Source organism: Podarcis liolepis, assembly GCF_965112155.1.
Source record: "Podarcis liolepis genome assembly, chromosome: 16".
Taxonomy (NCBI): domain Eukaryota; kingdom Metazoa; phylum Chordata; class Lepidosauria; order Squamata; family Lacertidae; genus Podarcis; species Podarcis liolepis.
The window spans coordinates 44,745,910-44,768,583 of NC_139567.1; the positions used below are offsets into that span (position 1 = coordinate 44,745,910).

The 22,674-nt window shown below is 59.9% G+C and overlaps 2 protein-coding genes and 1 long non-coding RNA gene across 7 annotated transcripts in view; 1 reads left to right on the plus strand and 2 right to left on the minus strand.

Moving 5' to 3' along the window:
- The window catches only part of LOC310695602, a 31,718-nt gene extending 28,560 nt beyond the window's left edge, over window positions 1-3,158 (minus strand). The window contains exon 1 of the long non-coding RNA XR_014520174.1: window positions 2,903-3,158. This is a non-coding gene — a long non-coding RNA (uncharacterized lncRNA). The remainder of the gene's footprint in view (window positions 1-2,902) is intronic.
- A 133-nt stretch (window positions 3,159-3,291) lies between these two features.
- Window positions 3,292-10,415, plus strand: HIC1 (HIC ZBTB transcriptional repressor 1). The gene is made up of 2 exons (XM_083480302.1): window positions 3,292-3,570; window positions 5,438-10,415. Exons 1-2 carry the CDS (start codon window positions 3,519-3,521, stop codon window positions 7,576-7,578), a joined length of 2,193 nt encoding a protein of 730 aa, XP_083336428.1. The 5' UTR covers window positions 3,292-3,518; the 3' UTR covers window positions 7,579-10,415.
- Window positions 10,416-11,444: 1,029 nt separating this feature from the next.
- Window positions 11,445-22,674, minus strand: part of SMG6 (SMG6 nonsense mediated mRNA decay factor) — an 86,675-nt gene continuing 75,445 nt past the window's right edge. For all 5 annotated transcript variants that reach the window (XM_083480214.1, XM_083480213.1, XM_083480215.1 and 2 more), the window contains 4 exons: window positions 17,880-18,033; window positions 14,508-14,719; window positions 13,563-13,644; window positions 11,445-12,828 (listed from right to left, as the gene is read on the minus strand). In XM_083480214.1, coding sequence (XP_083336340.1) covers window positions 12,698-12,828; window positions 13,563-13,644; window positions 14,508-14,719; window positions 17,880-18,033 — 579 coding nt within the window. In that variant the 3' untranslated portion in view covers window positions 11,445-12,697. The remainder of the gene's footprint in view (window positions 12,829-13,562; window positions 13,645-14,507; window positions 14,720-17,879; window positions 18,034-22,674) is intronic.

Sequence of the window (22,674 nt, forward strand, 5' to 3'; positions counted from 1 at the left end):
AGACTTTTAAAGCCCCGGAGGAGATGAAGGCTGGGCGTGCGCCCTTGTGGGGGGAGGGGAGAGGAATATTTTCAAAAGTTGAGTGGGGGGAATCTCCTAAACAGCGATGGAGAGGAGAGCCGTCCGCCTGGGCTTGCGACGCAAGAGAGGCGAAAATGAAACCAGCCTCCGGCGCGCATCCCCGGGGCGGCGGGCCTGCGATCTCCAAACGCCTAAAAAAGGGCCTCTTCTCCCTCTCCAAAGTTGGGCGCGCCTGGGTGGCTTCCAGCAGAATCCATCGATCCTTCCCCAAAATCCCCTTTCGGGCGTTTTTGTTGCGGTTGTAAATTCAATTGCGTTGTGTTGTTTTAAGTTGAGAAGTTTTTGTTATTAATTCGTTAACGCGTTTCTTGTCGTTTTCAAGCCTTTGAAAAGGCGGAGAAAAACCGTCTCGCTCCTCCAGCCAAGGAAGCAAACGATCCCATTCGGTTTAAATCCTTTTTTGGAAGAAGAGGCGCAATAAAAAAATATATTGCCTTATATTCCTCGGGTCCATTTTTGTTCCTTAATCGAAATCGCCGGCGGCTAAGCTTAACCCTCGATTTAACCCGGGGGGAGCAGAGCCGGAGAATCTCTTTCGATCAAGCGTTTTATAAATCTTCGAAATAAATGAAAGAAGCAAGTAGTTTCACCCGTCCAACCGTTTGTCAATCGGCGACGAGGGGGCGGGTTCGCCTGCAGGGAATATTAGTAGAGATCCCCTCTCCCAAAAAAATCCAGTCTCCAAGTCCTAACCCGTGTTCAGAGAGTGGAGGGATGTGGTATTTAGAGCGCTGCTCATGCGGGTTTTTATGCCGTGGTCGTCTGAACACGGACTTCTGTATAATATTTTTATTCCTCGCCGGCCTAGAGAAATGCACTGAGGTTTCGAAGGCGCGGGGAATAAAACACGGATCTTAACATCTCTTTCTCTCTTACATGCACGCTTCTGGGTCTGGGTCTCGTGTGGACGATGCCTCCCCCTGCTCTCCCGGTTCAAAATCATATCGCGCCTGAACTCCGTTGTCAAACCGCTTTGGGATGTGACTCCTCTCTACTCGAAAAGCGGTCTAAATCCCACCCCCCGCCCCCCAAATAATGAAGAAATGGGAGAAATGCCCTTCAGGGCCCAGAAATGGATTTCACATAATTTGTGAAGTGGGTCTGATGGCCTGGAGCGGGTCAGAAGGGACTAAAATGGAAGACATAGAGGAGCGGGAAGCAGGGAGAAGGAAGGAGGGCCCCGTCGATAAGATTCTGAATTACTTTATTGTAACTTGTCAAAGAGAATTCATTTTGTCTATTTACTTATTGCATTTCAATCCCACCTTTTTTCTCCAAGGAGCTCTAGGTGGTTCTCTCCCCCCCCCCCCATTTAATCCACCCAGCAACCCTGCGAGGTAGGCGAGGCGGAGAGTGGCTGACGGGCCCCGGGTCACCTGGTGAGCTTCATGGCCGAGTGAGGGATTTGAACCCTGGTGTCTCCCAGGCCCTAGTCCGACACTCTAACCACTAGGCAACACTGGGTCACTGGAAATGGAGGGGGCGGGAAAGGAGCGGGGGGGGGGGTTAGCGCGGGAAGCAACTAAGGAGAAAACAGGACTCTGGTCCCAGTCTCCTCTCGAAATCTCATCGTGCAAAAACAAGGTGCTCGCTCTCTCTCTCTCTCTCTCTCACACACACACGCATGCACACATGGATAAACATCACTTTCTCTTTCACACACTTTCCCTGGCCGGTTCCTGCCCCCGGCTGAGGACCACAGCCGTCGCTTTGATAGCAACAGGGGTCCGAGTTGGTTTTGGCTGCAGGAGAAGACCCGACGCGGCGGAGGCTCTTTCCCAAATTTGAGAGAGGCTGCAGAGAAAGAACCCGAGGAAGCAGGAAGGGAGACCCGCTGTCCGTGCAAAACTCCCGGTTTCTTTGGCTTCCCAAGTCCTCGCACCCCCCGAGCCACTGACAACATGCGAAGAGAAGATCACCCGAAGGGCCCTGCAGTGCAGGACTGGGCCGAATGTCTTCGCAGCGCCCGCCTCGATGCCCCAAATGGGAAGTCCCCGAGCAGGACCTGGACGACTGACTGCGCGACTTCTGAGTGAGGAACTGGGGAGAATCCTGCTTGCCTGCTCAGTTCAGAGCGGCTGGGGAGTTGGGTGTTGTGTTTTAAACGAGTGACAACTGGACATTGGTGGAGAGGGGGGGGGGCTGCCATAAGGATCAGGCCGGGCGGGGCATCGAGCCCAGTACCCAGTTCTCACAGTGGCCAACCGGACACCCCCAAAGCGAAGCCCCCAAGCAGTACCTGAGCGCACAACAGCAACCCTCTCTGGTATAAAAACATATATCTCTGTAACGAAAGAGACGCTATTTATTCAGATAGAGAGTGCTACTGGAAGAGTTCAGGATCCCAACTCCTCCGCTGCGAACTCCCCGTTTGGACCCCTCTCCCTCGGCCCTTCAAAGCGGCCCCAGGCCTCCAAAAAAGCGCCCGACGGGACCCCCGGAGCCGCGCGCCTGAATGAAGCGGAGCGCCGCTTTGTCGTTCCCGCGGCGACCGCCAGGTGTCGCCAGCCCAGCAGGCTCCTTCAGCACCCGCGGAGAGGAATGGGGTCCGTGTGTGCGCGGGCGCGCGTTGGGGGGCAGCGCGGGATTCCTGGAGGAGGAGAGGAGAGGGGGCTGTGGCCAGGGGGCAGGAGAGCGGCTGGGGAGCGAAGTGCGAGGAAGGGCTATTTACCCCTAGGATCCCCCCCCCCCGCCATCACCATATCCCGCGGAGACATGGGGGCGGTGTGGGTGGGGGGCAGAGGAGAAGCAGAAGTGGGGCAGGGGAGGCGCAAGGAGGGGCGGGCGCTGGCCGCCTGGCCCCCAAACCCGCAGCACCCACCTCTTGGACGAGAAGCGCTCCCGGGGCCGGACGGGGAAGGGGGCGCTCGCCAAGGGCCAAAGACGGAGCTCCCTCGACGGCGGCGGCGCTCCCTCTTCTCCTTCCCCTCGGGGTAGCCGGAGCCGAGGAGATCCCCGGCAGCGCGCAGCGGCGAGGGACCCGCCCCGGCCTGAAGGTCCTCCCTCCCACCCCGTCCCACGACGGGTGGGGGGGGGGCGCGGCCGCTGCTTCTCCTCCTACCTGGGGCGATTCCTGCGGGAGCCCCGTCGGCGCGGCGGCTCCTCCTCCTCCTCCTCTTTCTCTGCCCCATCCGTCCCGCCCGCCCCGTCCTGCTCCGCTTGCTTCTCTCTGGCCCAGAGGAGGAGGAGGAGGAGGAGGAGGAGGAGGAAGCCGCGGCGGCTCCTTGAACACGCCCGAGTTCAGCTCGGGGTCAGGCGGAGTTCGCGGCCCGGCCTTTACCTTTTCCGCCGCCGCCGCCGCTGCGCTCCCGGCACATGGGGCTCAAGCGCAGCAGCAGCAGCAGCAGCAAGAGCGCGCAGCGGCGGCCAAGAGGTCTGAGGCGCCGGTGAGGGGCGGGCGCCGCCGCCGCCACGGCAGTAGCGCAGCCCGCTAAGCCATGCGCGTCCACACGGACCTCGCCTGCCTGGCTGACTCGACGGGGCTCCCGGGTAAGACGGCGCGGCGGGCTGGCGGGAGGCACTCCAGATTGCGCGCCCTTTCCGAAGAGACCCAGCGAAAATACTTCACTGTCCCGTCCCCCCCAGGAAAAGAAAAGTCCTTTCTTGCCGCCCCCTCCCCCAGTCCCAGGCGCGGCGCTTTTTCGCGCGCCCGATCCTCAGCTTGAGCTGCGCTGCGGCTCTCCCTGTTCGCCCCGCCAAGCTAGCCTGCCCTGCCCGACATGTCAACCCGGAGCGGGAGGCACAACCGAAGGCGACTTTCCTTCGGAAGAACTTGGAAAGCAGAGGGTGGCTTTTGCCCCGCGACCGGGGGCGCCTTGGAAGTTTTTTCGGGGGGCTCTTACCTCCTTCCTCGGTCCTCTACTGAACCCCGATTCCTCTCCCGAGCTCGCTCTTCGCTCCGCAGTCGGTCCTGGGGCGGAAGATCCCCCTTCGGCCGGCCGAGCGGCCTTCCCTCCTGTCTCCTCCGAGGCCAGCGGCTTTGGAAGCGCTTTTCCCGGCTGCGGAGCGGGCTCCGTCGGGCTGTCAACTCTGCAGCCCAGAGAGCGTGGCGGGCAGGGCGGGCGGCTCCTTCTTCTCTCCCCGTCAAATCTCTCAGCTTTCTCTTTCTCCTCCCGCCACTCTCCTGCACATTTTGGAATTTGTTTTTGTTTTTAAACTTTCCCGAAAGGCATTTTTGACATTTCCGTGGCCTTCACCAGATCGCACATAATGTCCCCCCCCTTTTTGGCAGGGACCTATGACTAACAAACACCACAACTTAGGCATGGTTCACCCTGCCCTCAGCTCCGCTTATGCACCCCGCACCTCACCCCGGGGACGGAGCTGACCCTCCTAACTGGGGCTGGTGAGGAGTTGGAAGAGGCAGACCAGGCCTCGCCCTGCTCGCGGCTGGAAGGGAGCGCAGGGCTGCTTTCGCTTCGGCCTGTGCGCTCCCTGCAGATGGTGCCTCGGATCTCAGCACCAAAGTGGAGCAAGGGGAACAGTTTCCTGGGCCCAGAAGGCTCCCCGAAACCTCTCAGTTTTGTTTTGCCGGACCGCTAGCTGGGTGCAAGCGGTGCCTTCTGCTCCCGGGGCCCGGACGGATCCCCGCGAGGCGCGCTTGGAGAGACGGTTGGAAGAAGGGCAGGGACATTGCAGGGCTTACTCGGAAGCCGGTCCCGCTGCATGAAACGGGGCTGACTCTCTAGTAACGAGGCTCGCTTAGGATCGCAGCCTTTAAGGCTCAGGGCTAGAAAGCGCGCAGAGAAAAGGAAGGGGTGGGGACTGCGTTTTGACGCTTGGGGCAGCCGCCTCTTGGGGACCTCCGGAGGACAGAAGACCGGGGCTCGCTGTGCTCTCTGGGGTCTCCGAGGCGGCATCCAGAAAGCGAGCCTTCTGAAAGCCGGATCGTGGCCAGAGGGAGACGAGTAGAGACGGAGAGGCCGGCGGCTGGATCAGTGCTTTTGGCCGGTTGGCTCCGCAGGGTGGTTGCGCTGGGCGAGGGGAGAGACGTGGAGAGGCGCTGCCCCCTCCAGGTGTGAACGTTTAGCCCTTCCCCCCCTCCCCACCCGGAGGGGGGCGTGGGATGCGATCGGCAACGGCGGAGATACCGGGGGGCTGAACATCCCCTCTTTCCGCCGCCGCCTCCTCCTTCCTTGAGAGGGAAACCCCTCTATAAGGGCAGACTGGCGGGGAAGGAGTCCAGAGTGCCCTGCGAGGAGCCCGGGGCCGAGGCAGAGTCACACACGTTCCGAGGGGGCGTCCGCGCCGTCGTGGGACAGGAGAGGGCAGCGGTGCGGGCAGGCTGGGCCCCCCGCGCTGACGCTGCCCGCCGGGCTCTCTCTCTCTCTCTCTTTCCGTGCGTGTCTTTCTGCAGGAGAGCGCGGCGCAGCGATGCTGGACGCCTCGTCGGAGTCGGCGGGCCACTCCCGGCAGCTGCTGCTGCAGCTCAACGCGCAGCGCACCAAGGGCTTCCTGTGCGACGTGATCCTGGTGGTGCAGAACGCGCTCTTCCGCGCGCACAAGAACGTGCTGGCGGCCAGCAGCGCCTACCTCAAGGCCCTGGTGGTCCACGACAACCTCATCAACCTGGACCAGGAGATGGTCAGCCCGGGCGTCTTCCGCGCCGTCCTCGACTTCATCTACACGGGCCGCCTGGGCGACTCTGACAGCGGCGGCGGCGGCGGAGAGGGAGAGCCCAGCCTGGGCGCCGTGCTGGCCGCCGCCAGCTACCTGCAGATCCCAGACTTGGTGGCCTTGTGCAAGAAGAAGCTCAAGCGCTCGGGCAAGTACTGCCAGCTCCGCGGCGGCTACTCGCCCTTCGGCAAGCTGGCGCGCGGCCTGCGCGCAGCCACGCCCGTCATCCAGAGCTGCTACGCGCCCCCGGGGCTGCCGCCGCGCCCCTCCGAGCCACTCAGCACCCACTGCGGGGAGCTGTACGCCGCAGCCTCCGCGCACCCTCATGGGGCCGGTCTGTGCCCCCCGGAGCGCCTCTGCTCCCCACTCTGCGGCCTCGACCTCTCCAAAAAGAGCCCCAACGGGCCCTCGCCGCAGCTGCCCGCCCCGCCGCCGCCGCCGGAGAGCCGCCTGCGCGCCACCATGGAGGGTCGCGAGAACGCCCGGCCCGAGAGCCCCGCCTTGCTGCCCAACCACTCGGCCTTCGGGGAGGCGGCCCCTTCGCAGCTGCAGGCGCCCTTCCACCACCTCCTGCACCACCACCGCGGAGGCAGCCCCGGGTCGGAGCCGTCGGGGCGCGCCGGCGAGGTGGCGCCGCCGGAGTTCTTCTACCGCTGGATGAAGCACGAGCCGCTGGTGGGCGGCTACGTGGAGGACGACGAGGACGACGACGACGAGGGCGGGGGCGACTGCCGGGGAGGGCGGCGGGACAAGGAGGGCGAGCTGGACCACAAGCCCGAGTCGCCCTCCTCGCAGGAGCAGCCGCCGCGGCGCTACCCGAGCTTGGAGAGCGGCGGAGCAGGCGAGCCCGACGGGGAGGACCTGGAGAACGACAAGAGCACTAGCGAGGAGACGGGCTGCAGCAGCGGAGGGCCTTCCCCGGCCGGCGGCAGCCTGGAGCGGTACCTGGGCTACGAGCCGGAGAGCTTCGGCGGCGACAACCTGTACGTGTGCATCCCCTGCGGGAAGGGCTTCCCGTCGTCGGAGCAGCTGAACGCGCACGTCGAGGCGCACAACGAGGAAGAGGAGCTGTACCGCAAGGAGGCCGCCGAGGCGGCTGCCGCCGCCGGGCAAGGCTCTCCTTTTCTGGACAAACCTCTTCCGCCGTCGTCGCTGCCGCCGCAGCAGCAGCAGGGGCCTCCGCCACCGCCGGTGCCGTCGGGGGCGTGCGACCTGCTGCGCCCTTACCGCTGCTCGTCGTGCGACAAGGCCTACAAGGACCCGGCCACGCTGCGGCAGCACGAGAAGACGCACTGGCTGACGCGGCCCTACCCCTGCTCCATCTGCGGCAAGAAGTTCACGCAGCGCGGCACCATGACCCGCCACATGCGGAGCCACCTGGGCCTCAAGCCCTTCGCCTGCGAGGCCTGCGGGATGCGCTTCACGCGCCAGTACCGCCTGACGGAGCACATGCGCATCCACTCCGGAGAGAAGCCCTACGAGTGCCAGGTGTGCGGCGGCAAGTTCGCCCAGCAGAGGAACCTCCTCAGCCACATGAAGATGCACGCGGCGGCGGCGGCGGCGGCTGCAGCGGCGGCGGCGGCGGGCCCCGACGGCAAGCTGAAGCTGGACTTCCCCGAGGGCGTGCTGGCCATGGCGCGCCTGGCGCAGCAGCAGCAGCACGACAAGGAGCTGCTCAGCCACACCTCGCACTTCCTGGCCGCCGCCGCCGACCCCAAGGCCGCCATGGAGGGCCTCTACCTCGGGCTCAGCCCCGACAAGGCGGCCGAGGTGCTCGCCCAGGGAGCCGCCGCCGCTGCAGCTGCTGCCGCCGCCGCCGCCGCCGCCCACCTGCACAACGACCACCACGCCCGGACCATAGAGCGCTTTTCACCCCCCTGACGACCCCCGCATCACCCCCCTCACGCTCTCACGCTCTCCCTCCACGGACCGGGGCTTGTGGGGGAGGGAAGGGGGCTCCCCCAAGTTGTTTGGGGTGTGAGAGTGCCTTTGTGTTCTGCCCAGGAGAGGGGGTGACTCTTGCCCCCACTGCGGGGGGAAAGGACAGCTTCCTCCCCAAAAGTGACCAGCGCAGCCCCTCCCAAGGGAACAGTTCAGCCCCCTCTTATTTGTGACGAGGGAGGGGACGTCATGGAGTCGTCGTCCTCTCCCCCCAACCTCTCGTGAAGCCAGAGCTCACCCCTCTCTCTCTTCTCTATTTCTGTTCTCTGCCAAGCTGTGGAGCTGCCCCCAAAGCGGAATTGTGAATTTGTCCCTACCTCAGATACACCCCCCCCCCACCCGTAGAGTTGGAAGGACCCAAAGATTAATCGAGTCCAGCCTCATTGCTGGTTTTTTCTTCTTGCGGGGAGGGTGAGAATAGTCTCCCCCTCCCAATGGCCTCTGTCACCTGTCACCTGATCTCACCATTGGGCAAAAGGAACAGGTGTCCTGCTGGGGCCTGACAGCCTCTACCAGAAAGGAGCCTCGCAGGGGCGGAAAACTAGCGCAGGAGGGAAAAGGGCTTTCTCCTAGTTTTCTATGTGCAGGGAGATTATAATTTGACACGCTTGTGGGTGTTTTTGGGTGGCCTAGAAATGTTCCCCCCACCCTTAAATTTGAAGTGGTGCAATTGAGAATGATATCCCAGCTTTTTTTTTTTTGGGAAATATGGAAGAGCTCTCTCCTCAAGGAGAGAAGGGAATCTTGCCTGTAGGGATCTGCTCAGGAAAGGGGCCTTGGTGCAATTCTCAGGAATTGGGACATGTGGGTGTTTTTTTTTTGCAAGCCCTGACTCCAGCTCTTAAAAGCTTTAACAACAAGGCAACAGTCAGTGATGCTCCCCCCCCCTTGAGTGCCCAGGGTTTTGAGTTGGAAGGAAAAGAAGCAGGCTAATAAAGTCTATCCAGAGAGCACCTTGAGGACTGTCCCCCTTGCTTGGGAGGTGAGGCCTGAGTGTCATGGGCCTGATCCCACCAACTCCATTCCTACTTCCCTTTCAGGAGTCAAAGCTCGAGGCTGCCCTCTGGCCCTCCAGAAATGGCCGGGAGGTTGTGCTCCTGACTGCCTCTCCCTCCGCCCCAAGCTTTTCCTGTGGGGCAGACCCACATTTCTACCTGCCTCAATTGGGGGAAGCCCCAGAGGCGTCCTCTGGGCAGGTCTGGGCTTTAGCAAAGAGGGCAGCAGCTCTGTTGGGTCTACAGGGACAGCTGAAGAGTCTTGTGGCCCCCAGAAACCTTGGTGGACTCTGGTTCCCAGTGCTCAGTGGGGTATCAGTGGCCAGAGAAAGGAGGGTGAGAGGGACTGCCCACAGAATGCACAGAGAACCATGTCGGTGGTCTCTGCTTATGCTGCGTACATTTCAGCTGCCCACACAGTCCTTTTTGCATCTTATAGACATCTGTCCCTCTATACCCAGATATCTTGACGCACTGAATTGTCATCCCATGCCTTCAAACCGCCACACATGTTGATTTTCTGCCTGTCACAATGGGTGACAGGCAGGACAACAGGTGTGGAAGCCTTAAATCTTGGCATGGGACCCAACCCCTTCGGGTTCAAGGTTCACACAGAGCTCCACAATGTGCCTTCCTGCAGAACTAGGGAGTGAGAAACTCCTGGCTCTACAGATGTCGCTGGACACCCCACTCCCCTCATCCCTTTCCAGGCTGGCTGCTGTGCAGTGACTTTGGGAAGGTGGTGAAGCTCCCAGTGCAGCCTGGCTCACTGGCACGAGCTGAGCACGAGTCCAAGTGTCCGGAAGCTTTTTCACAAATCCTGTGTGGTGACTGTGGGGGCAGAGCAAGGGGCGCGGTGTCCTTAAGTTTCCTGCATCCCTTTTGCCACAGAGGCAACAGGTGAGTGGATGCCCTGGGACTCACCTGAGCAAGCACTTAACTCTCCCCTCAACCTCTTTTGCAATGTGAATAGGAGGGGGCCCTCACCCCCCCTTCTCCCCCTACTAAAGACTCCACACGGCTGTGACCAAGGGGTGGCGATGGGTGTGTGTGTGTTCCTTCTTACCACAACGGGGTCCCTCTCCCTTTGAATCAGCTCCATCCCAGTCTTCCAACCCCAAGTCCCATCTTCCACTTTCTCACTTTGAGCCAAAGATTATTTTGGGGTATTTGTGTGTGGTTTGGGGGATGCCCTCCTTCTCCCTGCTTGTCCCTCCTCCCCAAGGACTGTTTGACAAAGACAAAACATTCCCCAGATTGCCAGCTCTGTTGGGGGTGGGATGGGCATCCCCACGGGGTGAAAGAGGGCAACCCAAGCTTTGACCAGTGCAAGTATTGCCAGACTCTTTGCACTTATGGGGAGAGGGTGGGGTGGGGGCTGTGGGGCAAGATGTGCCCTTTGCCTTCAGGCCCTGCCAGAACAGCTGCCCCCTCTTTCCCTCTAACTCTTTTTTAACCAAAGGTCAGGTTAAGATGTGAATCTTCCTTTTACCTCTTTTTGCACACACAACCTCCCACCTGCCCCCCCCCAAGCGTGGGGCTGGGCCTTCTTTGTCTGAGCCAGCTGCCCCCCAACCCACCCACCCTACCAAGCCCTGGGAGGACACAGCAAGACAACCCCCCAACACAAAGTATTAAAAAGGGGGGGGCAGCCTGCTGTGCCCACCGTAGCATTTTGTACATGGGATGTGCCTTTTCCCCTTTCGTTTTATACCAGAAATAAAAAATAAACATGGGGGAAAAAACCTCAACAGCAATAAAAGTTTTCTTTTGACACCACAAGGCTGCTTCTGCTTCCTCAGGGGGGGGGGGTCTGGAGTGTGTGTGCTTGATTGAGGTGTTGCAGACTGGACTTTTGGGAGACTCAAACCTGCCCCCCCAAAAAGAGCTCTTGATAGCCACCACTTGGGGAGGGGTAAAAGCAGCAATAGTGGCAACCTGGGGGTGGTAGCGGAGAGAGCAACTTGCGGGTGACTTGCGGCCAAGATTTAGTGTCTGTGCTGAGGAGAACCAGTTTAAAACAGGCCTTACTGGGTGCCTGGCCATCCAACATCATGAACATGGAACCAACAGAAGGGCTTGCTGGATCAGGCCAAAGGGGCCCCACCCTGGGGCCCACCAGGGGCCCACGATTGGAAACCTGCAAGCAGGACTCAAACACAAGAGCCCTCTCCGCCATTAATTTCTCTCATCTTCTTTGGAGCTGTTATGACACCATTTATTGGCCTCCTGTATTTTTATTTTTAAAACCGTGAAATGACTGTGGAAAACTAGTGTTAAACTGGCTCAGTGAAATCTTGTCCCCCCCCCTCCAAATATGATCTATGGCTGGGCCAGGATGAGGCCAACTGAGCTGTGGGTGCCCCCCCCCAATGTCCTGAGCCCTGGTGGTCGGTGGTCAGGGAGCTGGGAGCTGGAAGGCCAGCAACCTTGGGAGGGCACCGCATTGGAGACTCTGGCCATAGACCTCCGCTTCCCCGCCCCCTGATTCCTCAAAACCTGACCTGCTTCTCCAGCCATGGTCCCGGCCAAATTCTAACCCCACTGAATTCAGGGGCACTTACTTCTGGGTAGCGAGATTCCTGCCTTGCAGGGGGTTCGTCTAGATGGGGTCCCTTCCAACTCCACAATTCTATGACACAAACCATTATGGGCATAATGGGTGTCCTGAAAAGAGATGGGTCGTTTAGCTACCACTCTGCCCAAATCAGTGCCATCTACATCCCTCCTCAGAAACCCCATTCCAGGCTGATGGTTCCCCAGGCCGCCTTCTCCCCCCGACCCCACAAAATGAGGCAGCACAGAACAGCATTTCCCTACTAAAATTTTTATTAAGAAAACAAAGGAACATTTTTTTTTTTACTTTGCCTGTCACAAGCCCCCCATCAAACCCAGGCAGGCCAAAAAGCAGAACAAAAGGGGTGGGGGAAGAGACACACCTGCCTGTGGGAGGGCCGCCCCTCCCCATATCCATGGGGCTGGGTCCACGCCTGTTTGGCGAGCAGGTGGGGCTGGCGATCTTGAGTGCAGAAGACCCCAAAGGTGGAGGCGGGAGAGGTGATTCCCCCTCTCCAGACCAAGAAAGGCAGAATTGTGCCCCCAAACCATCTGGCGTGACCCCCTCCAGAAGCAAAGGGTTTTATCTAAAAAGCGTCCTTTGAATGCAGGACAAGTCCATTTCCATGGCTGGCTCTTTTGGTTTTCTGTTTTTGTTCCCAATCCTGCCCCCCCCCCCGCCTGCCACTGACCCAAAGGGCCTGGGGATGGCCAACGATGCAACTGACCGGGGCCAGTTAAGGCTCCCCCCCCCATTTAAATGCAAGCTCCCAAGGGGACAATTCTTCTTTTTCACGGCAGCCGTTCTGTGTGTGAGCTCCAACTGCCCTCAGAGCTCCTTCACGGGGGAACCTGCTCGCCTGTTCTCTCCACCCCCCAGCCCTGACACCGCACTCCCCAAACCCTGCAGCTTAAAGGTCTGATCCCAATGCCCAGGCCTCCCTCTGCAACCCACACCACTGGACCAGGAGAGAGTGTGTGACTGGGGGTGATGAAAATGGATGGGTGCAAGCTCAAGAAATCTGTGACGCAGGTGTCAGGGTGGCAAAAGGGAAGGATGAGGGTCCAGGAGGGGGCTGGAAGAGAGAGGATGTCAATGTGGGGGGCAGCAGGGAGTGGATCGGGGCTCACAAACTTCCACACAAAGGATCCCCCCTTGCCCCACCTGGCCAAGTAAAAGGAATATGGGGGTGCCCACTTGAGACCTCTCTGGCTGTCCTATCCTCCCCCCTCGGCGGGGGAACACGACACGCACCTATTCTGCGCACCCCCCCCCCGGTGGCCTGTGCGGACACAACACTTCCCTCTCTCTCTCACACCCACAGCACGGCCATTCCGGGCGGGTTGGAGACACGTTTATTGTTCATTGGTGGGTGTCAGCCGGGAACGTTGGTGGGGGCAGCAGTGGCTTGGCGCAAGGGCCCCCCCTCTGCCTCAAGGCTGCCCCCTGCTGGTGGCACAGAGCGGCACAGCTTCCTGGGGACAGCGCCCCCTGTAGGCTGCCTGGCTCAGCCCTCCTGCGCCCATCGCAGGAAGGTGGGGATGTCCCGGACGGGGACGTTGCGGGTCAGCGCCTTCACCCGCAGGTTGCGGTCGTCCGTCAGCAGCACCACCTCGCGCAGCAGCCGGATCGGGTCGTCTGCAGGGGGCGAGAGGAGGCGGGAGTCAAGAGCGGCTCAGAAGAGGGCGGGTGCCTGCGTCCGTAACAATAACCATCCCCTTGCTGCGCTCAGGGCCAGGCGACTGTTACAAACCAGAGGCTGTCACGTTTGTCAGGCCTCATCCGCCATAATCCCCTGATCGCCTGGCCTGCACCCCAGGCGAGGCATAAACACTCCGGGAACGCCTCCCTCCGTCAAGATGACAAGTTAAGCTGAGGAGGATTTGGCCCAAGGAAGATGGAAACCGGGGCCTTGGTGGTGGGTGGGGTGGGGGAGATGGCCTGTGCGCCTCCCTGCCAGGAGAGCTCGTTGGGGGGGTGGAGGAGGAGAAGAGGCCCCCAGGCGATGCAGGAGGGCAGGGCAGGAGGCGGCCCGGCACTTTCCGGAGGGCCGGAGGAAGGGGTGTGCCCGCGTGTTCCCTGCCGTGGCTTTCATATTCTGAAAGGTACTCCAGGTGAGATGGCCGTTTTTTGCTTTCTTTGCATCGGGCGACGGAGTGAATATTTGCCCGTTCTTGCTTGGGAATGAAACGGTCCTACAATCCTAAGGACGTTTACTAGGGAGTAAGCCCCACCCCTGATAATACAGGAGGCCTTACTGCAGAGTAAACATGGAGAGTGTTGGGGACAACTGCAAGGAGGGTCTCCTCCCTGGCAAGGCAGACCCTCCTGCCCGCCCAGGAGGGGCATCTTAGTGCCCCCCCGAAACATACCTTTGTTGGCCGGCATGAAGTCCTTGGCCTTGTCATTGCAGTAGTGGAGGCAGCAGGAGAGGATCAGGTCGTCGTTGTTTCCCTGAGGAGGAAGGAGAGTGAGTCCGGGAAAAGGAACAGCTCAGCTTGCCCTCTCTCAGCCCCGGGGGGTCTTTTGAAAATACAGGCTGCCTATTTGCCTCCTCTTGGTGTTATGGGTGCAGGTGGGTGTTTTGTGTGTGTGTCTATATTCCTGCACTGCAGGGGGTTGGACTAGATGACCTGTGGGGGTCCCTTGCAACTCTACAATTCTATGGGATGAATCTGATGGATGGCGTAAGGTATTCACGTTCATGTTTCTATCTGTGTTCTAAGAAGTTGCTTGGAGATCTTTGGCTAATGAGCCAAATATGAGCCCGACAAGTCTAAATATTGGGAATTAAGAAAATAATAATAATAAGGTTGCATCCAATTAGGTTCTACTCAGTGCACAGGCATTGAAATTAGTGGATCCAAGTTAGGTATGTTCTTTCATTTCAGTGGGTCTACAGTGAGCAGGCCAAATGTTGGATACGCTCAAGAGCTCTCTGTCAGAGGAAATGTAGAGGTCACAGCAGCTGCTGTCGCCAGGCAGAGACCCCTCGGGGAAACCCCAAGCCAGGAATATGAAGGCGATACCCACCCCTGGCATGTAGGCATGCCGCAGGTAGACTGCCCTTCAAAGTGGAGGATCCCATCGAGCCACTGCGGCTCAAGGCAGATGATAAGGACCCCCAAACCCTTTGGAAAAGCGAAGGATGCTCAGCGCCTTCCCAGGCAGAGATGGGGCTGATGTCCTCTGGGGTCTCAACCCAGAACCTTCTGCACACCAAGCAGCTGTCCTGCTAAACCCCTCAAAGGCTGTACAGCCTGAACCCAGGACCTCCCTGTTGCCCCACCGGAAAGTGGGAGCCCCCTCCCCCCCACCTGTTGCCTGGAGATGTCCTCGCTGCGGAAGGAGATGGACTCCAGCTCGTTGCCGCGGCTGGTGAGGGCTCGCATGTAGCTGTCCCGCTTCTCAAAGCGCGCCTCCAGGAACTCCACCGCCTTGCGGGCCCGCTCCTGCAGCAGCCGCGCGTAGCCGCCCCCGCGGTGCTCCGACTCGGGGCCCTTGGCCAGCCCGTCCAGCTCGTTGATGACTGGCAGGGAGGAAGGAAGGAGAGAGAAGAATGGGAGAGGAGCCTGGGGGATAGACTGCCTCTGGGCCTGGGGGCTCCGTAAGAAGCAGAGTCTCCTTGGCCAACCAAGCCCAGCCTCCTGTTCTCACAGGGGGCGAGAAGGGGGGGCCCATTATGGGAAATGCAACAGGGGCATCCTTCCCAGCACCCGCCATTGCTGCCTGACTGTGGGGGCAGAGTATGGCCACCCTGGCTAGTAGCCATTGGCAGCCTGCTCCATGTGTTTGACCCACCCTCTGTTAAAGCCTTCCAAGCTGGCCTTGGCGGTATGATTCCTGGGTGGGAGGTTTCTGCCCCCACCCCAGGCCTTGGGAGACCCCTGCGCCTGAGGCTGGGCATTTCCTCTGGGCTTGGGGGCAGCAGGTTCTGACTCTGGCTAGGAGCGGAGAGAGAGGAACCCAGAGGAGGGAGGGGCAGCACTGGTCTGTCTGGCCTGGCTAGAAGCAGCCAACGCAGCTCCTCTCCCTGCCTCAGAGGGAGCCAGGCAGAAGCTGCCAGAGGTCCCTGGGAACGGCTTTCTCTTTCTTTGCAGCGGGCAGGGTGACAAATATGTCTGGGAGCCCCAGGAGAGCCCGAGGGGGCCTGGCGGCACCCCCAGCAGACATATGTGAGGCCACGAGCACAAGGGCACAAGGGAAGTCCTGGAGCCAATGTGGAACCTAGGAACCTAGAGTGAAGTAGCTTCATGCTGTCTGCACTGACTGGCAGCAGCGTTCTAGCATTTCCAGCAGCGTCTCTCCCCACCCTACCTGGAGAGGCCACTGGGACCTTCTGCATGAACCCCCTTCCGCTAAAATCTAAGCAAGAGTCCAGCTCTTATGGTTCTGAATAAAGGGGCTGATTTTAAAGAGGAGCATAGGAGCCAGCCTTTGGGCCCACCTGGCTTTGTGCTGCCTGCACTGGCTGGCAGCAGCTCTCCGGGGTTTTGAAAGAGGGGCTTTTCCCAGCTCCCTTGGCAGATGGATGGCACTGGGGGACTGAGCCTGAGGCCTCCTGCGGTGCCCTAATCTACTGCAATTCCTGCCCCGGAGGGGGGCCAGGCTAGATGAGCCTTGAGGGTCCCTTCCACTCTCCCGTTCTAGGATTCTATGGGGCTACGGTCCTTCCCGCGTTGGCGGGCACCTCTTCCCAGGCACCCAGCCCCACCGGCTCCCTGAGACGGTTAATCTGGCTGCTCTTTTTGGCTTTCTTCGCCAAGAGCTGAGATCAAGCGGGAAGTATGCATTCCTCAGAGAGGCTGGGGGGTTGGATGTGCAGAGGGAGAGACAGGGGGGGAATGTGGGGTGAGGCCTCTCCCCGTCCCTATGAGCCCCCCTGGCTTTTCCAGCGCTGGTGGCAATTCTGGCCCTTCCTGGGACATCCGGCCTGGTACAGTCCCCACCTGGGCCAAGGCCTGCTCTCCCCCCTCCCCCCACCGCCGCTGCTTTGCTCTGGGGAGGATGGCCTGGGAGGGGGGAGAAGAGCCAGCGCAGGGAACATCAAACAGGAGGAGAGCGGCTGGTACTCCGGGCCGAAATCCGCCGCTCGCAGCCGCTTCCAAGCAAAACAGCCTTCAAAGAGGAAGCTTGTTTGCGCTCCTGCCCAAGCTGCCTGGCTGCTTCTCCCCACGCGGGTCGGGTTCAAGGAGCCGGGCGCAAGAGGGGGAGCTTTAACCCCTTCCCTGCTCCATAACAAGTGCCTGCTGGTTATTGCAGGGAGCAACTCAGGAGGAGCCGTGAGGGCAAGTCTGGGGCTTCAGTCTGGGACTTGGGTTCAAATCCCCCACTCGGCCTCCAAACTCTCTTCTCTCAGCCTAACCTACCTCGCAGGGTTGTGGTGGGGATTTATAGGAGGAGGAGAACCATTCACACACCACAGTGAGCTCCTTGGAGGAAAAGGTGGGATATAAATGCAGGAAGTAAACGCTCTTCTCCTCCTCCCTGGTCTCTGGCTGATTGAACAGCCTATACGGCCTTTAAAACTGGGCCTTTGGGTGGTGTTATTGCTTGTTGTTATGTCATGTATTTTTGTGTTTTTACACCATAAACTGCCCTGCGATCCTCAGTGAGGAATACCCTCAGTGGAAGAAGCTCAGGCGGTGTTCCCAGGGGAGCTGGGCTGCCGTCTGAGCTGGAGCAGCACACCTCGCTTTACCCCCAGGAGGGGGGTGGGAGGGCGATGCTACACTGACTGGCAGCAGTGGCATTTGGGGATTTCAGTCTCTCCCCGCCGCCCTTGCAGACCCCACAGGGGACGGGACCCGGGACCTTCTGCCTGCAAGCAGGATGCCCTCCCCTCCCAAGCTGCTTCGGTCCTTCCGTGAGGGAGGGGGACGTGAGTGCCCAGCGCCTCCACCCTCCTGCCGGCCCGGCCAGACCACCCAGCAGCAGCAGCAGCCGCCTGTTATCTGCCAGGGCCGAGTGTTTACCAATAACAGGAACCAGCCTTGCTGAGTCGCCGGACTGCAGCTTTATAAGGAGAAAAGGGAGAGCCAGGGCCAGGCAGCTGGGACAAGCGCCCTGGCTCAAGACCTCGCCCCCCCCCTCAGTACAGAAGTGCTGGCTGCCCTCCCGGGTCAGACCCCCACCTCCCTCACCCCAGAAGGCCTCTGTGAAGGCCAGATGCAGGATGCCAGGGCCATGGGACCTCATCTCCCTGCCTGCTTCTGCCTCCCTGTGCCTCGGAGGTAGACTGCCCCTGAGTGTGGAGGCTCCACTGATGCCTGCTGCTTTGCTGGAGCCCTGGGAGGTGGCAGCTCAAAACAGGGCAGTCCATTGGGAGGAGAGGAGAGGAGAGAGCCTCTCCTGGAATGGATGAGTGGCAGGCTCCTCTGGCAAGGAGTTCCAGCGGCCAATGACACACCGCCTGAAGAAGAGGCTGTATGCTTTTGAGGGAACATGCACAGGAGGTCCCCAAACCCACTGCCTTAGTTGGACGGAGGGAATATAAATCAAATCAATATACCCAAGCGTTTCCTTTGGGTCCCAAAGGATGCAGAGAACAGGTGGGGCTAAGCAGCCCTTCTTGTGGGCCCTGCGATGTTTGCAGCCTTTATTTGTAAGGTGGGGGAGGGACGTGGCTGCTCCCCGCTTGGAGACAGCGCACCGGGTCCGTGAGCGCACACACGCAAGCACACACTCACCAATCAGGGGCACCACAAGGATGAACTGCCGGCAGTCCAGGAGCTTGACCAGGCTGCCCAGATGGTCAATGAAGCCGTTGGTGTCCGGCACCAGGAAGACGGGGCGGATCTCCAGCTCCATCTGCCGCACTTGGGCCTGGTCCTTCAGCACCGCCTAGCACACAAAAATCCCCGCCTTTGAGCCGAGGGGAGATTCTCCCAGCATGCACCAGGGGGTCCCCCCTCCCCAAATTCTGCACAGCCTGAAGCATGATGGAAACCAAGCAGCTTGGTGCTGAATCCTTTCCCTCCCGCGCAGACCTGCCTGGGCCTTTCAATCAGCCTCAGAGATGTCAAATCAGAATTGGAAGGGACCCCAGGGGTCATCTAGTCCAACCCCCCCTGCAGTGCAGGAATCACAACTAAGCTCGCCCCAGGGCCATCGCCCCAAGCTCTCAGGTGAGTGAGGGGCCCTTTCAGTGGAGCCCCCTCCCAGAAGAGACATTTGTATGTGCGTGTGGGTTGCCACTGGTTAGAAACATTTATGTTTTGACAGGTTTTTCATACTGGCTTCTCTGCTTGAGGGGGCTCTTTTCAGTTTTGTTGATTATTATGGTTTATTCAGTGTATTCGTCATTAGCCTATTAGTCTCCACCTCCATTGTTCTGCCCAGACACTGAGGTCCAGCGCTGAGGGCCTTCTGGTGGTTCCCTCCCTGCGAGAAGCCAAGTTACAGGGAACCAGGCAGAGGGCCTTCTCGGTGGTGGCACCCGCCCTGTGGAACTCCCTCCCATCAGATGTCAAGGAAATAAAGAACTACCTGACTTTTAGAAGGCATCTGAAGGCAGCCCTGTTTAGGGAAGTTTTAAATGTCTGATGTTTTATTGTATTTTTAATATTTTGTTGGAAGCTGCCCAGAGTGGCTGGGGAAACCCAGCCAGATGCGTGAGGTATAAATAAATAAAATAATATAAAAGAGTCTCATGCTTCCGTGATGCACTTCTAAGAGGTGACCTGACTGCAGTTTATGAAATGATGCCTGGCCTGGAGAGAGCGGATAAAGGAAAGTTTCCCTCCCTCTCTCCTAACACTAGAACTGCTGGACGTGTGGAGTGTCGTGAGACTCAGGGCAGATACAAGAAAGTCCTTTTCATGCAGGAGGGAGCGATGGCCGCTACCTGGGATGGCTTTAGAAGAGCATTTGACAAATTCACGGAGGAGGAGGAGGAGAGGGCTACGGAGGGTGGCTAGTCACAAGGGCTGTGCTCTCGCCACAGTCGGAGCCTGAATCCCAGCTGCTGGAAATGGCAGGAGGGGAGAGCTGTGCTCAGGCCTTGCTTGCTGGGGCATCTGACTGGACACTGCGAGACCAGGAGGCCAGACTAGATGGGCTGCTGGCCTGATGCAGAAGGCCCTGCTCAGGTTCTTCTGCTTTTTATTTTTATGTCACGGGAGCCGAGGAACCCACCCACCCTGAACTGCTCCGTCAGCCCTGTCCGCATTTAGCTTTGCAGGAACGGCACAGCGAGGAATGTAAAAATACTGCCACGACGTCACGCATGTTCCCGGTGGGAGGAGCTGCTCCTGCAGTGCCCCTGACATGCGCACCCGGTGCCCAGGAGGTGCCGCCCTCCCTCCCCAGGCTCCTTGGCCCAGACTCCCGGGCTCCTGGCAAGGCTGAGCGAGGCCTGTGCCGGCCGTCACGTCCCATCCTGCCCCCCTGGGCTGGCCAGGGAGAGGACGACAGGATGCGCATGGTGGTGGTGCTGGGGAGGGTGCCAAGTCCCCCCTCCCCTGCGTTCAAGGAGCCGGAGGGGAACTCGCCTCAGCAGGGTTCAGAGGCCAGGAGGAGGTTTGTTTGTGTTTGACAGGGGCTGGCCGAGGGGGTACAGGAGGGGGGGGGCGGCGACATCCGGCTGGGCCAGAGAGAGGGGCGTCTGCAAGAGGAGTGGAAAAGGCTGTGGAAAAGCGGGCAGGTGGCTGCAGGGGCACCCAGAGGCAGCCGGACGCCCCCTCCGCTAGAACCCGTCCCCAAAAGGCTTCCTTGAGAAGAATGGCAACTGAGGGCGTGCAAAGCTGCTCTGCCCTTCCTGCTGCAGGTTGGGGAAGAGGGAAAACAGTTTCCTGGGGAAGACTGTCCCTGAGCGCGTGCAAAGTTGCAGGCGTCGCTGGGGAAGAGAGGGAAGGGGCGCAGAGGAGGCCACGGGAGAGGCTTGGCAACTGGCGAGGGGCAGGTTCCGCCGCCCTGCCGGACGCCCTGTGGCGCTCGCTTGTCGTCACTGCGCCCGCCCTGGAGCCGCCTGGGTGGGGGTTGCCCTTCCGCCGCTGGCAGGTGCCTGGCTGTCCGTCCGCGTGCGCACGTGCTGGGCGACTCGGAGGAGGGCTAAATATAGGCAGAGCGTCTCCCCGCAGCCCACCCGCCCCGCAGCTGGACCTGGCTATTCCGGGCAGCCCCCCTGGGGAGAGCGGCTGCCCTGCTCCGCAGTGCCCAGAGGAAGAGCTTGTTATGGTTCAGGTGGGAATGTTTCAGCTGGGCAGGAAATGCCTCCACTCCAGGCAGACAAAGGACCGGGCAGGGGGGGGGGCAGAAAGAGTGCAAAGCGCTCCTTCTGTTGGCTAAATGACACCCCCCCCCCCGCCCAGTCTGAGACAGGTTTGGATGGCCAAGATTCTGGCTCAGAACGCATGGGAGAGACTCACACGGTGCCTCTGAGCTTATGGGGAGTTGAGTGTCCTCCCACGGCACAAGAATATCAAAACAGCCTGGATTAGAGCGAGGGGCGGGGGGGGGGGCATACTAGTCCAAAATCCTGTTCTCAGAGTAGCCAAGCAGATGCCCCACAGCGAAGCCCATAAGCAAGAAGGACCTGAGTGCAAGATCAGCTGCTCTCCCCATTTAAAGGTAAAGGGACCCCTGACCATTAGGTCCAGTCGTGGCCGACTCTGGGGTTGTGGCGCTCATCTCACTTTACTGGCCGAGGGAGCCGGCGTACAGCTTCCGGGTCATGTGGCCAGCATGACTAAGCTGCTTCTGGCGAACCAGAGCAGCGCACGGAAACACCATTTACCTTCCCGCCGGAGCGGTACCTATTTATCAACTTGCACTTTGAGGTGCTTTCGAACTGCTAGGTTGGCAGGAGCAGGGACTGAGCAACGGAGCTCATCCCGTCACAGGGATTCGAACCGCCAACCTTCTGATCAGCAAGCCCTAGGCTCTGTGGTTTAACCCCCAGCGCCACCCGCGTCCCAAATGCTCTCCCCATTTACGAATCCCAAAAACTATTATCTGAAAGCATTTACTGCCTCCGACAGTTGCCTGGATTTGGGGCCAAACTCTGGCCTTTTTGGCCTGGCCACCAGCCCTGCTGCTTCTGCTGCCTCTCCTTCCATGGCCCTCACTGACCTAGCAGTGGTCTTTACGTAGAGAATGCTCCCCCCGCCCCGCTTGCTGTGCCGCTCTCATTTGGGTAAGGAGGAGAAACCTGCGTGGCATTTCTGCTTTCTCCTGCTTCCTACTGCGGAGACGAAGCGGAGCCACTGCGGTTAGGAGCCATCGGCAGCCCTCTCCTCCGGCACGAATCTATCCAGCCCTCTTTTAAAGCCAGCCAGGCTCGGGGCCATCCTGCAGGAAGGAGTTCCACAATTTTAACTAGGCACTGCGTGGCTTGCCACCTTGGGTGCCCTCCTTGCCTTGCCTGTGCCAGGTCCTGCTGCCCTCCCAATCTCTTGCTGCTTTTGGAGTGGCCCAGGATGGCAGAGCCACCCACCCAGAGGACGCACGGCTCCCTGCCGGCTCTCCTTGCTGCCTTGGCTCCAGCCAAGCGAGCTTCACGCTCTCTCTCCCCTGTGCCTCATGTGCTGGGTCGCTCTGGCTTGCCAGAACGCAGGGCCCTTTCTTCCTCTCCTCTCCTCCTGGCAGGCAGGCAGGCAGAGCGGCTGGCTGGCTGCAGCCTCAGCCATTGGGCCACGGTGGGCCTGGAGAGCAGAGAAAGAGAGAGCACAAGAGCTGGTGGTTCTGGGCCCGCAGCCAACAGCCGGCGGGTACACATGTGCGCTGCTCTCCCAGTAGGGCCTTCAGCGGCCCTGTTTTACAACCACCTCGGCACAGACTCCAGAGTTCACGCATATGGCTAGACAGATGTGTTTGGCTGGCGTTCAAGGCTGGGAAATGAAGAGTTATGGAAGTGAAGAGGGCCCTGGGCACTGCAAGGAGAGAGAATTTGGGGCGGGGGGAGAGAGAAAGGAGAGAGAGAAAGAGAGAGAGAGAGAGAAGGAGGGAGGAGGAATTTCCCTTGGCTGTAGGGAGCCAGCCAGCCAGCCAGCCAGCCAGCCAGCCAGCCTGCAGGCTCGAGAGGCAGGCCAGCCAACGCCCTAGGGCACACTCTCTCTCTCTCTCCCCTGCAGTTGGCACAGTGGGGCTTCGAACTGCCGTTTATTTCATTCTATTAATTAATGAATGAATTAAATTTGCCCACCACCCTTCATCTGTAGAGGTCGGTTTACAGCAGAATCAACAGGACTACGAATGGGGGGGGGGGATGTCGTGGTGAGTTCTGCTGCGGTTTGGGGGATGTGGGACTCAGGCGCAGCAAAGCCATCCAGATCAGCTCCTGTCCCACGTGAGATTTACGATGCAGAGGCGGTTAGGGACTTTAGGATGGCCACCATGGTCCTGAAGGCTGCTGCCCCCGACTTGCCCAATGATCCGCCTGGCCCAGCAAGGGGGGAAGGTGTGCCGTCCTGATGGTTCCTGGGATTGCGCTCCCAAAAGCTTCCCAGAGATGTGCGCTTGGCATCACCACTGAGGCTGATCTAC

What these genes read in the sequence shown, in the direction of transcription:
- HIC1 (XM_083480302.1), top strand. Translation starts at nt 3,519, where the DNA reads ATGCGCGTCCACACGGACCTCGCCTGCCTGGCTGACTCGACGGGGCTC. An exon ending in TGACTCGACGGGGCTCCCGG is followed by an intron (nt 3,571 to 5,437) that starts GTAAGACGGCGC and finishes GTCTTTCTGCAG; the next exon opens with GAGAGCGCGGCGCAGCGATG.